The sequence below is a fragment of the Betta splendens genome, chromosome 12 (genome assembly GCF_900634795.4).
Source record: "Betta splendens chromosome 12, fBetSpl5.4, whole genome shotgun sequence".
Taxonomy (NCBI): domain Eukaryota; kingdom Metazoa; phylum Chordata; class Actinopteri; order Anabantiformes; family Osphronemidae; genus Betta; species Betta splendens.
The window spans coordinates 3,015,125-3,029,438 of record NC_040892.2 but is presented as its reverse complement, the minus strand read 5'-3'; the positions used below and the strand labels follow the sequence as shown (position 1 = coordinate 3,029,438).

The 14,314-nt window shown below is 49.2% G+C and overlaps 1 protein-coding gene across 1 annotated transcript in view; it reads left to right on the top strand.

The window, feature by feature from the left end:
- The first annotated feature begins 1,012 nt into the window (after positions 1-1,012).
- The window catches only part of mmp17a (matrix metallopeptidase 17a), a 42,263-nt gene continuing 28,961 nt past the window's right edge, over positions 1,013-14,314 (top strand). The window contains exon 1 of the mRNA XM_029168836.3: positions 1,013-2,104. Within this exon, the coding sequence (XP_029024669.1) occupies positions 1,970-2,104 (135 nt within the window). The 5' untranslated portion in view covers positions 1,013-1,969. The remainder of the gene's footprint in view (positions 2,105-14,314) is intronic.

The window sequence follows — 14,314 nt, the reverse complement described above, 5'->3', positions numbered from 1 at the left end:
GACTGTAGCATATTCACTATTTTAAACCAGACTGAGTGGTTAAAGCAGCTTTTTTGCCACCAGAGATGCTGAGAGACAAAATGTTCAGAAGGATTAATTATCACCGCTTGGTGGCTTTTCATCAGGTCTGACTGGACGTGGAGGCGGTGAAGTTGAGGTTTAAAGCCTCCAGCACCCAGACAGCAGAACTGCATGCTACATGAGCAAAAAATAATAATTCGTGTCTTTCTCCTTTGAGCCAGTGATGAATGACTCCTGGAAAAACTAAGGGACCCAGCTGTGAATGTGCCTTTTCGTGGATTGCTTGGTTGACTGACCATGAAGGGGTCCTGAACCAGCTGATAATTGTCAAAATGAAAAAAAAAAATCTGAATTCTTGTTTTAGAAACGTGCTACTGTATTAATAAATATTAATATAACTATTAAATACAACAAATACAACCTTAGTTGCTCCAATACTGGGGGCGTGAACTTGGTTCCTGAGCTGAAGGATCCCTCGTCATTAAGCTGCCATGATGTGATAGGTTTTAAACTCAGGGAATAAAACGTAATTGCTTGTTGTTTCAGCACTTCCAACTTTAGACTTTTAATTGGCATTCGGCTTCCTTTGACTTCATTTGTTTTAAATGAGTTTTTTATGATGCTTGTTTAACCTTGGGCATGGCAATCATCCCTGTCAGGCATTCATATCCAGGAAACAGCTCTACTAAAACTGATGAGCAACACTGGTTGTTTCTGCAGGAAACAGTAGTCATTTTCCATAATGAAATTAATAGCAGCCTTCCAACAGGTACAAATCACTGATGCGTGGTTTGATTTTAATTATCATGTTACATAACATCACTGCTGATCATATACTATGTGTCTTCTTCAGGACAATAAATGTTTTATCTTTCTGATGAGAACCGAAGTAATCAAATAAAAGGCGCCTCTGTCCCAGTTCAAATTCTACCACAGATGTTTAAATAAAGTCCTTAGAAATATTCAAGAAAGACTAAATAACAAATTTCAAAATAAAGGCACGAGGAAATTTTGCCGAGAATAGGAGGCGAGGATGGAATGTGCGATGTGAAAATTTGGTTGGCAAATGACAAAAAATGAATTTGTAGACATGGATACATATATTTAAAATGCTTAGATACTGTACAGTGTGTTTCTCCATTATTACTTTGTGTCTGTGATACCAAAATGAGGAATATAATCTTGAACATCTTAATCACAGGCAATTAGCAGTTGCAATGCATTGTAGTCTTTATATTTTTATTTTTATATTTTGTGTCTTTTACAGGTGACAATACACTAGTTATGTTTATTTTGTATTTTTTTTCTCAGATTTTTTTAGACATGAAGCAAACACATATATTATAAACGTCATCACCTGGATGCACTAATCAGAAAACGTTGGTTGTCTGGACGCGAGCATATCCAGTTCGTAAAACAGGCTTGGCGGAAGATAAAATATTTCCAAGGTTGTAACGCATATTAATTCGTTTACCTTAGGTCCGGCAGTAAGGATTTTATTTTGGTGATCCCATCCGGAAGATGAACGGGTTACTCCCGCCTGCTTGGGGCCGATGTGCTCGCACACAAGCGCACGCAGCTGCTTCATTCTCCAGTGCTCGACGCTCGGCGACAGAGAGGGGAGCTCGCGCGTCTCGCTCGCGGGAGGGGGGGGAAAGCAGCCTGTGATGGACTTGACCAAACAAGACGCAAACGCGCAGTTGGCGTTCGACATGAGCACTTTGGCGGGGAGTTACAGGTGCGGGCTTCCGGCGAACCACTGCTGTGGTGGTCCCGCGGGTCTCCGCCGGCGCCGCTCTGGATGTGCTTCGTGCGCTCGCGCGCCACAGTGAGGTAGACACAGTGTCCGGGCGCGTTTCACGCGGGCGTCGGCGTGTGGCCGCTGCCGTGGATGCGGCTGTGGGGGTCGGTGTCTGAGCCCCGCAGGAGCAGCCTGTCATAGGGCACCATGACGTCCCCGCGTGTCCACGCGTGGATGAGGATTATTTGCCCGGAGATGCTGCTGCTGGTGCCCGTCCTGTGTCTTCTGCCCGCGGCCGGAGCGGCGCCTCCGCTGACTACAGAGCAGCTGGACACGGGGGTGGTGAGTTTGTTTCTCTTTCTTACCTGCGCCGAAGTTCCTCCACACCTGTGTTTGTTTGTTTGTTAGTGATGACATCACCGCCGTCAGCCTTTGTCTCGTGCCCTGGTTGAGCTCGTAAACGTCCAGGAGTAAACACTGGGCTCTTGCTCTGAATGTTAACGCCAGCGCGCGCGTGCGTGTGCAGAGGCGACGTAAGGAAAATCCTCCTGTCCTAGAAAAACAACATCATCCACATAAAGTTTAAACCCATGACGGGAGAAAATGACAGTACAGGTGATTATGAACGTACTTGTGTCTGTGCTGGCGTCACAACTTCACTACGACGTCTAATTAAAGCAGTCAATTCTGTTGTGTTGTGTTGTTTTTATTGTATGTGCTCCGGGCACGTGCACGGAATCTCATCGTGTGCTCGTCAAACCGAGCAGAAAACAAACTGTAAGCGGATTCGGTGGCGGAGTTATGGGCGTAACATTGTGTGTAATAAACACGTTTATGAGCATATTCAGCAAAGTTTTAGTAGGTCATCGTCATTTTATTCCCACTGTGGCTGCAGTTTCTCCAGTTTCACTTCTTGGGGTGAAATCAGTTTATGATGCTGCTCCTGGGAATCTCAGGGTTTTTCTTCACTCTAGTGGATGACTTTAAGTCGCTTTGCTTATTTTCTTGTTTAATGCTTTAATGCATTTGTCCACTTTTGACTGTATGTTTGCACTGATGTGACACATTACAAACCGCCAACTGAAGCCATGTGAGGCTGAAATGAAGAATCAACTGGTGCTTGTGCTGCTCCACATTTTTGATTTCCCTCAGTGTGTAAATCTGAGAGCTAGCTACTGTAGCACACCATAACCCTGTGATTCCACATTATGCACAGTGTTTGAGTGTGACATAGACATGTGTGACATGAGCTCATGCTTGTTGCTTCTTGGCTGTGGCTCAGTTTCCTCTGCTTTTCCAGTGTTTATTAGGACCTCTGCACTCGTCTCGCTTTTCACTACAAACAGCTAAAGGTTATTGCATTAACAGAAGCGCCCTCCCGCCCGTGCATCAGAACTTCAGCCCGGAGCGGCGACCTCTGAGCACCGACCAAACACTAGCAGCACCGCGTGGTTTAAATGTCGCCGAGGACAGAGGTCAGAGCTGTAAAAGTCCACTGGCTGCGATGAAGAGGTGTCGACAAACGGCAAACGCACAGCCGACACACAACCGTCACACAGCCGACACACAGCCAACACACAACCAACACACAGCCGACAAACAACCAACACTCAGCTGACACACAACTGACACACAGCCCACACACAGCCCACACACAGGCCACACACAACCGACACACAGCCCACACACAACCAACATTTAAACAACACACAGCCCACACACAACCAACATTTAAACAACACACAGCCCACACACAACCAACATTTAAACAACACACAGCCGACAAACAACCAACACTCAGCTGACACACAGCCCACACACAGCCCACACACAGCCCACACACAGGCCACACACAACCGACACACAGCCCACACACAACCAACATTTAAACAACACACAGCCCACACACAACCAACATTTAAACAACACACAGCCGACAAACAACCAACACTCAGCTGACACACAACTGACACACAGCCCACACACAGCCCACACACAGCCCACACACAGCCCACACACAGGCCACACACAACCGACACACAGCCCACACACAACCAACATTTAAACAACACACAGCCGACACACAACCAACATTTAAACGACACACAGCCGACACACAGCCGACACACAACCGACACACAACCGACACACAGACAACACACAGCCGACACACAGCCGACACACAACCAACATTTAAACAACACACAGCCGACACACAACCGAAATAAACAACCGACACACAACAAACACACAACCAACACACGGCCAACACGCTTTTCTGGCACTTTCTGGCGCTCTTGGCTGAACCGTGTCCCAACAAACACAGCTGTATCGTGTTAAAGGACGCGGTTACGGCAGTGATTTTCCTCCATTTACCACGTCAGACACAATTAGACTCCAGGCCGGTGGCTTTGGTGCATTCCTGGACACACACAGTCCAGCCTTTACCCCCCGTCCGCGTGAAAGCCCGGCTCGAAGCCAAAGCGTGTTCACATATTGATGACTCGAGGCCTCGACTGACTGATTAGAAGACGAGGCTCCCTCACAAACCCGAGAGGAATGTGGTTCTGTTCTGTTCTGTGGGTTGAGTGGGTCCAGCCCATATAGACAGAACACTCGCACACATTATTTCCTTAGGCCCAGTTCAAGGGTTTGGGCCACGTCGACTATCAGCCAGAATCCGCGAGTTTGTCACCGTGTCCACAAAAACGCAGCCTCCTCGAAGGAAGCGACTCTGCTCTTCACGTTAAAAGGCAGAATGGTGGTTGGTTTCTCGCGCCTGAACGCTGCAGAGACATGAAAGCGCCTTTCAAGTTTATCGTTTTGAACCAGATACCCGACTCGGCTTGACTCGTTCTCGCGTCTAAGGATGCGGAAGGATCTGGACGCTGCGCCCGCGGGGCCCGGACAGGTTCTGTGGGTTCTTTGAGTGAAGGACTAGCCGGGATTCAGGCTGATTCTTCTGTCCTCGAGGGAGGAAGGGGTTCCCTTTGTAGAAGCTAGCGATGCTCCGGGGAGGAGCGGTCCGCTCTGTGGGGGTTGGGGTGGGGGGGGGGGGGGGGGGGGGCATGCGAGTCCCTCCCTCTGGAGATCAGGAGCAGCAGATACCAAGGTCCACCGTTGAGCTAGGAGTCGGTTCAGAGCCAGAAAGTGCAGCCGACCTCGCTCGACCTTGTTGGCTCCAGGACGAAGGAGGAAGTTCCAAACAGAGAAACAGCTTCCTTTCATTATTCATCGCAGAAACAGAAGATTTCCCCCGCTTGATCGCTGAGAGCGGAGACAATTTAACTGGGCAGTATATTTGAACTGCGGCTCCCGCAGTAGTCCATCAAAAACGGGCCGAGAGCGGCTCCGGCCATGATTAGTTGGCCGCTGACTGATTTCATGTCGCCCGGGAGCCAGGGGGCTCACGGAGATCATCACTCTGTGCCACGGGACGGGTTGTAATAGAGATCGGATCAGATGATGGTTTACATTATTCTGCCTCCACAGTGGGTACAATGTGTGTGTGAGTCAGAATCATCTTCCTTGCGAGAAGCACCCCCCCCCAGGAACCACCTGAGCACACGGGGCCCTCCCTCCGGCTTAGCGAGTTTAGCAGCTGATAAATCACCTGAGCGACTGTGTACAGAGCGGGGCTTCATTCATTAGCGAAGCACAGCTCTCCTTCATTTGAGTAATGCTCTTAGAACCCAAAGACGACCGCGCCCGCGCTTTCGTGTTGCTTCCTTTAATGCCATCTGGCCTTGCGCGCCTTCTGCTCCAGTGTCTCCACCGCTCATCCGCTTCCACGCTGATGCTTAATAGTCTGAAGAGCAGCGCTTTATTTTGACAATGCTTTAAAATTAAAATCGCGCCCGTGATGAATTCTGATGCGATGAGCGGACCGGTCTCTTTCGAGGTGTTTGGCGCGGTTTGAAATTGCCAAAGCGGCGGGAAAAGAGAACGCACTAATTGGATCAATAATTTTGTTTTTTATTCAAAGAAAGCGCTGTAATAACTTTCCAGCACCAAACTAAAAGGCTCTAAAAACATCACTCGTTCAAGCTGCTCGCGCGAATCCCAATTCATCTCTCATTAAACCTTCACCTGGCAACGGTTCAGGGGCTTTTGGCTTGTACAGCGCTGCAAGTTTAAAAATGTTGATTTAAATAATTCAGCTTTTGTTCAGAGAGACGTAATGGTGAAATAATCCCATCCCATGCACGCGGTCTGCCGGCTAGCAGCGCCGTAGCACTCATTAGCGCACTGTGTGTGTGTGTTTCAGTCCCTTCGCTCCTTCGGCTTCTCCTCCATTTCCCTCCTGCGCTTCACGTAGGAGGCTTTCTTTTACCCACACATCACAGCTCCTGTGATTTTAAACCCAGAGGCCCAGAGATGGAAGGGGCCGAAGGAGGAAGCCGGAACCAGGGATCGCTGCACTCCAATAACTGCGGGTCGAGAAGTGGAGCCATGTGCCGAATGAAAGGAGACGGTTCCGCCGAGAACGCGGAACCAGAACGCTGTTTTTCGAGTGAAGTTGCTCTCGCTGCCGGATCGTTAGGACACTTTTAGCACCGCTGTCCCACTTTCATCCAGCGGGGTGACCTTCTGTCTGTAGAAATGCATCATGGGACTCGTATTCAGGGCAAGGAGATTATTTCAGGAACAATGTTGTGCGAGGGAGAACTCGAACACGGGAGATGGTACGTGTCTTGGTTCGCTGACAGACGGAGGATGCTGAACATGTGATGCGGGCGCGTTCCTCGCCCCCCGCGGAGGAGGCGTCCGCCCGCGTCCGTCCGCCATGCTAGCTCGGCCTCGTTAGCCATAAAACCTCCCAGGAGACTTGTAGGTGTGCGCGAGGACTGCCAGCATCACTGAGGAGTTTCTGATTTGCCTCAGAATCCAATTGGACCAAGGCTCCGGCGCCCGACACCTCATTGGCGACACGCGGCAGCCGAAAGACTCCCGCGCAACTTTTGACGACCCGTCGGCCTCCAGATAAAGTTCGACAGCGTGAATCCAGAACTTGATTTACTGCCGTCGAACCCCGCGTGGAGGCGCGCGGGGGAGAGAATAGGCGAATAAATCTGACGAGGCCGCACTTTTTGAACTTCAAATTGAAGGAGCAGTCGGAGGTGTGAGGGACCACTGGCAGTCAATTTCAACTTCGCCTGTGTTATTACCCTGAAAAGAAAATGTGGCTCGCATGCCGATGTTAACAAACAGGTCACGCTAGAAGACGCGGTGAAGAGGGGAGGACACAAGAGCAAAATGTGTTCAGAATGTGAGGAGTCACCGGGAGTCGAAAATAGCCATCGCTGCATCAGGACGGCGCTATTTCAGTCATAATGCGATGGAAGGAAATGTCATGAGTGGAAGCATGATGTTCCACTGGATGATACAGGACCTTGGTACATTCTAACAATCCGGCTGAAACTAGCTGTCTTCAGGATAGAAAAGGCTCCAATGATTTAATGTTCTGAAGAACACAGCGAATGCGATGAGTGATTGAACGCCTGCGCGTCCGTCCCAGCGTACGGTTCCATAAATATCAGTACGAACGGCTGCATAAATCTGAGTTTATGGAGGCCGCGACCATCCGGCCTCTCAGCAGGAGGTCGTTCACTGGAGCCGCTGCTCCCTCAGAACCCTGGCGAGATCAAGGTTCCGGTCACCTCTGGCACTCGAAGGAGGGACCACAACTCGTATTAACGGCGGTTTCTAGACTTGAGCTGCTCAGAAGTTAAAGTTTAAATAGTCCAGAGACCCCCAGAGTGAACTGGACGAAGCCCCAAAGCAACAGCACACGCCTGCTGAAACAGGCAGAACTGTAATAAGTGTGTGTGTGTGTGTGTGTGTGTGTGTGTGTGTGTGTGTGTGTGTGTGTGTGTGTGTGTGTGTGTGTGTGTGTGTGCGTGCGTGCGCGCGCACTGCTTTCCATCGCTCACGTTGGCATCGTGGTCGGAGGCAGCTGAGGTTTTGGCAAATAAAAAAAGGGGAGGAAAAGCAAAATGAAGCAGGAAGAAGTGTTTTATGTTCCTCAAATGAAGCCACGGAGCGAGTGCGAGGCGAAGTGCAGACCTGGAAACCACTGGGTGTTCGGCCAGAGCCTGTGAGTAATATGTTTATAATTATTCTAAACAGTCGGACGCAATAACCATTAAAGGCATAAAAATCAGGCTTTGGCTACAGACAGCTGAGTCACTTCGTCCCACAGCACAAAACACAAGCACATTAATCTGGAGAGTGACTGTTACATTAAAGATTGTATCTTGAGGTGCCTATTAGCTCAGCAATTATTCATTGGCTAATTAGGTATTTGGAGTGTTCTTTTTCTCTCTGCAGCCCATGGGAGACAAACAAAAGGGGTTATTTCTCTGCATGTCTCTCCCTAAGTGACAATTAAGCTAATTACACATCCTTCACAAAAGAACAAGTAATTTAGTGATCAGACTGTTTTTCCAAATACTGTAAATTGTCCTCCAGTAAAGCAGAAATTACATCAAGGTTCACCACCGTAACGGGGGGAGCGGCGGCTGTTTGTGGCTGCACCACCTCCCGCCTCCAGCTGAAGAACCAGACGCTCACCTCAGTCCGCTCAGGCGTTTTTCTTTCACCGCCATGATGAAATTGCGTTTAACTTGTGTTGGAGAATGAAATATTAACCAGGGACAGACGTGGTGTCTGTCGAGTTCCTAGGTTTAATTAACTGAACTCCATGTGTGTGTTTATCTCACTGTGTCTAGTTATGATGCTTCTTACTTAAATAATTTCCATCCATTACTGCGGCTTCATTTCTTCTCCTCAGACCACAGTCTCTCACGATGACTCATCCAACGGCTCCTGTTTTGCACAGTGATGGGTTTTTGATTGAATTTACATTAAAGCCAAGTCCATGTAAAGCAGCAGCTGTTTCTGTCTGGCTGAGTTTGAGCTGTCTGCCGCAATTTCTTACCGCGATTTAAACGGACACATTTTGGATTTTACAAATTGAGGGAGAACGAGGATCTCGGATGTCATTCATTTTCTCTCTTGCTCGTGCGCTCGACCCGGGGTCGTGACCCTTAACCCTGGGGTTGGTGCGAGCCGTGAGTCAGCTGGTGGGAGGAAGAGGTGAACCCATGAAGCTTTAGCTGCCAAAAACACAATGTTTGACTTGACACTCGCTCATTAATACAGGCACAAAATGACCAAACTATACCACTAAGCATTGCCCTGATTACAGAGCCAGTGAGCAGGACTGACTGAATCTACATGCAGAGAATACAGTAGAGGCATCCCCCTGAAGGGCCTAATTTGCATATTTGGTGATGGAACTGTGATAAAAAGTGTCAGAATGTCATAAATGGGCTTTTTTGTAGTTTGTACGTCTTCTCATATTAGCAAAAATAGATCGAGGCGACACAAAGGAGGGTGAAGGTTCACATTAGATAGAAGTAGGAAGGTCTGGCGCTGAAGGTCGCGGCAGGTTTAGTGCCTTAAAATCAGAAGGAAGGTGCGTTGTGAGGTCACGGAAGCGGCCGCGTGCCGTTGATAAGCGCTCAGAGCTGCTCTGTTGTCTGAAGCAGTGCTGAGGTAAACAGAAACACTGCAGCTCCACTTACTTCTCGCTTTCTCCTATCGCGCGGCCCCATCAGACGCCGTCGGCGTGATAAAGGAACATATTCATTATATTCCACGTCTGTGGGGCTTTCTCTTTCATTTATCGGGCTTCCTCCATCTCCGCTCCACCAGCTCGGGCTCAATCCTTTCTTTCTCTATCCTTTGTGCTATTGTCAGGCAGATTTGACTCGATAAGGAATTCCTGCCCAAGGTGACGGTAGGAAGCAAGCGCCGCAGCGCGCGCTGGCTGTTGGTTGGTGCTGTGGTTTCCATGTCTGTTTCCTTAATTAATAGTTTTATTGCTGTGATTGATTAGCGGCCTTTTGTTTACCTGCACACATGCTTTGTGTAATACAGTTTTATGCTGTTGCGTTTTAGATTTCATTATTCCTGATGTAGAGCTGCTGATTAAAGCTGCCCGTGCTTTCCATTATTGCAAAAGGTGAGAATTGTAAAAATTGCTTTAATCATTCAAATTGTGAAAAGAAGTAATCATCCCTTATTAGATGAGCTTGTGATGTTCTTTGGGGAAAGGTATCAGGTTTGTTTCCGGTCAAGCCTTAAATCGGGGATGCTGTGATCAGGATATTGGACAGAAGCTTCCAGGTAGAGGACACTAGACGAGAACCAATGCAATCTTTGACAACAGCGAGATACACTTTTATTATTTACTTTTCTTATTATACTTCTTTCAGCCACTGACACTGAGCCACAACCAGACAAGGCTTTTATTTATGCTGCTGTGTGGTCATTTTGAGGCTGGACAGCCTCTGGATGTTTGTGTCTCCTGCACTTTAAACCCTCATGATTCACCTTTTTAGGATGTGCAGCGTATATGGGAGTATTTCATTATTATTGTTGTGGATCAATTGCATATTTCTTTCATGCGAGCACACAAAGCGTCAACTTTTGTGTTGCTTGTATCAAAACATACAAACACTGAGCTTGAATAGCTTTTCTCCTATGTGAATGTGACACAAGGACCACTTGGATATTTCTCCGGCGACTGTGAGTTTTACACTTCAGCTGTGGTCTGCTAGGAAAAACCTCTTATTACCATATACTGTAGCATCACAGCTTTAGCCACAGGAGGTGACTTGACAACATACATGCATGCGCTGGGAGCACAATTCCCCTGACACCCGTGGAGAAGCAGACGCGTTTGGAATGAAGCCACGGAGCAGCAACCGATAGGGCATCAAATAAATTGGCTCACGGCTGCACACGTGCACATGCACAGCGTGTGACAGTCCGGAGGCAGGATGCGCCACAGGACCCGGTCCAGTTCCTGCAGTTAAACTCTGACCCGCGCCTCGTTTGGTCCAATCAAGCTCTCGGCTCTTTAACCTTGAAGCGGGACTTTATTTCTGTGCAGCTCCTCGCTCCTAATGAAGCAGCACATGTTCTCTCCGCAGGCGCACGCATCAGCAGCCCACCTTTTCCTCCTCTGGTCCTGGGAGGAATGTCACTGTAACTGCTCGTCACCGCGCGGCTTCAGCTGGAGGGGCTTCTAGATAAAATCCCCCTCCTCCGCTGGTCCCCGTTTGAGGTCCATCCCAGCGTTCGGTGGAGGCTCCGCCGCGTCTCCGCGCGCTGGAGCCGAAGTTTGCAGCCTTGTAGGTTTGTTAGGTAGAAGTTTGTTTGACAAGTACGGGGGTGTTTTGCTTTTGTTGTCAGACACGCGTCGCGGTATCACACAGGCGAAGCGCATACAAGGCGCGAGGTTGTGTTCAGAGCCTCTGGAATAAAAACCCACCAGGATCCAGTACGACGGAGCGTGAGGTTCACAGGGAGGGAGGAGGGTTAGCGCTGTGGATGCGTGCATGCTGCTGCACCTTAATGCTAAACAGCACAGCTTGTCATTCCACCCTCCGCTAATTATACCTCGTAACGTGAAGTCGGCGTGTGCTGCGGAAAAACCACACGCAAATCCGCTCTCGCCATGTGTTTGAATGTTTCACGGCTTCAAGGGGACGGGAATCCAGTGCGGGAGCTTGCGATGTGTGTGCGTTGAGGCCCGTCGCCAACTGTTGTGCGCCTGCTGTCGTGTAGGGTCCATATATGAACGCACACACATTCCTGTACGCTGGCTGAGGAACGTCATGAGCCCATAAACAGAAGCAAACAAAGGAGGAACATCTGTTAAATCGGACGAACTCTTTTCACTGACACTGAAAATCCGGATCCTCCACGCGTGTGCGCCCGTGTGTGTGTTTGTGCGTCTCCTTTGTGGCTTATGGGGGACGCTGGGCGGCGGCGCTCGGCCCGTGTGTTCCAGGCGCTGGCCCGGTGCCACGCCACATCACCGCCCACAGAGAGGAGACTTCAAAGGGTTGGGGGCTTTTTGCCTGAGTGGAGCCACTGAATCTTCTGCCTGTTAAAATAAACTCCAGTTACAGGGGCACGTCCTAATTGGCTCCAAAAGCCATCAGTTTGTTTATCATTAAACCCAGGCCGACTTCTCTTTACTGCGTGCACTCGATGCGAATCCCCTCCGCGGCGGACTTAAAATATGCCGTTCGGAGGATAATTCTGTTCAATGTTCCTCAGAAGTGCACAGGACCCTGACAGCTGCAGAGAGGCTGACACCTCTGTAGTGCTCTCTGCACAAGTATTGGCTCAGACACGTGGAATGTCTGCTTAGAGTTGTATTGTTTGTAATAGAAAAAGACTTTATTTCCACAAACAATGACAAAATGTGTGTTTTGATCATAGTAATAGTTTTTAGTATTAGCTTTTTCCTTCTCGTGCAGCAGCTGACTTTAGTTTTTAATCTTTTTTATTTGGTGAGCAGGTAAAACTCGGATTAGTGCAGTTACTGTAATGCGCAGGATTTTGCCCAAATTCTTGGCAGCGCGGTTGGTCTGAAACGCAGAGCGTTTATTGCTGGGCATCAGAGGGCGGCTCATGGTGTTTACACGGGTTCTGTGTAGAACCACGTCTGAGCGTCCAGCATCGTGGAACCCGTCGCTACATACCTGCGCTCTCCCGCAGCTCATTGCACTGGCTGCATCGCGCCCGCGTCTCTGTGGGTTCCTTCCAGCGCCGCTGCCTCTCGGATCAACTCCCGCTGTTACGACTCCTCTTCAGGCCCTCGGCCCTTCGCCCTCTCAGTGCTCCATATTTAACAGGATTGAACAAATGGCAGCCTCCATTAACCAGGCACGTCTGGCCCGCTTAGCGTTGAAGATCCAGCAGAGAGGCAGCGATTTTAAACCCATCTCCCCCTCTTTTTTTACCCTTTTTCCCTCCTAAACCGGAGTCGGGTCTCGGCTTTCTGTAGAACCAGCTGCCTCTAATCCAGGGATTAAATGATTCACTTACCAGACGCAGTTTAATCCTCGATGTCACACCCACGCTCTCGCCCGCACGCGCTGCATCACGCGGGTCCGACGAGTCGACTGATCCGGGCTCCGGATCGGAGGAGTCGGACGCAGTGTACGTAATTAAACAGTGTGGGTTTTAAAACAGGCGCGTGCAGCTGAATGCAGCCGCAGAACAAGTCCGCCATGTGTTCCATTATAGGCACATTAGATCAAAGCACTTGTCTAATGAGGTGATTGAGTGCTTCAGCGGGCTGCCGTGCGTGAGCCATCTGCTTCCAGAATAGTGGCTTTGAATTCAACAGATGACGATCGCTTCGTGTCACTTCTTGGCCGTCTTCGCAGCCGAAGAGGGTTTTTTTTCTATCGTCAGTCATCGTCTGTGTCGTTTGTGCCCAGAAAACGGGCATTTGTGTATTATTTTAGATCAGGGCCTGGTACCGATGGACCTGGACGTGGTTCCGAGCCCTTTAGTTACCAGTCATGTTATCTGTGTGTCAAACAGTAACTCAAGCAGTGTCTGACGTCTGGGGGACAGATTCAAAAACAGACATTGCTAATTAAATTATTTGCTGAATGATTCTCCATCCAAGTTCCAACCGTTCCACAGCGTTGCCTTTCGGTTCCACTTGGCCGTTTCTCTCCGTGCCTCGTTCAGATCTCTGCCTTGTGTTGAAATCGGCTGTGGATTTTCTGAGGATATTATGTGACTAAAGCCGGTGCGTTTGATGAGGAATGTGAGAGTGAATGGATGGCGGGTTTCTTTTCCATCTTGTTGTAGAGCAGCTCTGATTGCAGTACTTTCCTGCTAATGTGTTATAAGTCAAGTCCGGCCGCACAGATGTGTTGGGACCACCGGGGAAAACACTTGTTTTGACGACTGACTTCAGTAACAAAGCGCTCACCTCATCAGCAGCACAGCTGTGAATGTGGCTCCCTCCTTCGTGTCCCTCAAAATCAACATTTTCCGCGCTCCCGCACTTAATGGGAGGAAATGACTCGTCTCTGTTAACATTCCAGCGGTCGCGTCGCCTCTTAACGCGCGCCGAGGGTGAGGTCCAGGACGCGGCGTAACTGGTCACGAACGCCTCCCGGTCGAGAGCCTCCGCGACGTCGAGCCAAGAAACGAGCGCGTCTGACCCTTCACATCCCAGAAAGCATCTGTCCGGAGCCTCCCCTCAGGAAAAGTGCCTTTCATCCGGGCCGGTAATGGCCAGCGCACCCACAGCGCCATGCGCTTCATTAGCACCACGAGCTGGAAACGATGAAACGAAGTCATCACTGGAGAGCGCGGCGACGTGCAGATTAAATTCCAGTCTCATCTCGTACATGTTGACCTTCAAAAGTGATGTTTTTAAGGGCTTAAACCTGCACGCGTTGCTTAAGTGAGCCATTAACCATTATTAACTAGCAGGTGGTGTAGTAACAAATAATCATTTCAGCCCTTTACCGTGCTCCATTTAGTAAAAGGCAAAAGCGCTGCACATTCCCACTGTAGTGCTAGTAATTATTTGCTCTCCAGTGTCCACTTGTAAAGGGACGCGAGAGCTCATATGTATCATCTCTGATGCCTACGTCCTGTTACATAATGACTGTAATACATCAGACGTGTGACTACAGTGAGATCATTATGTTCAGTGTG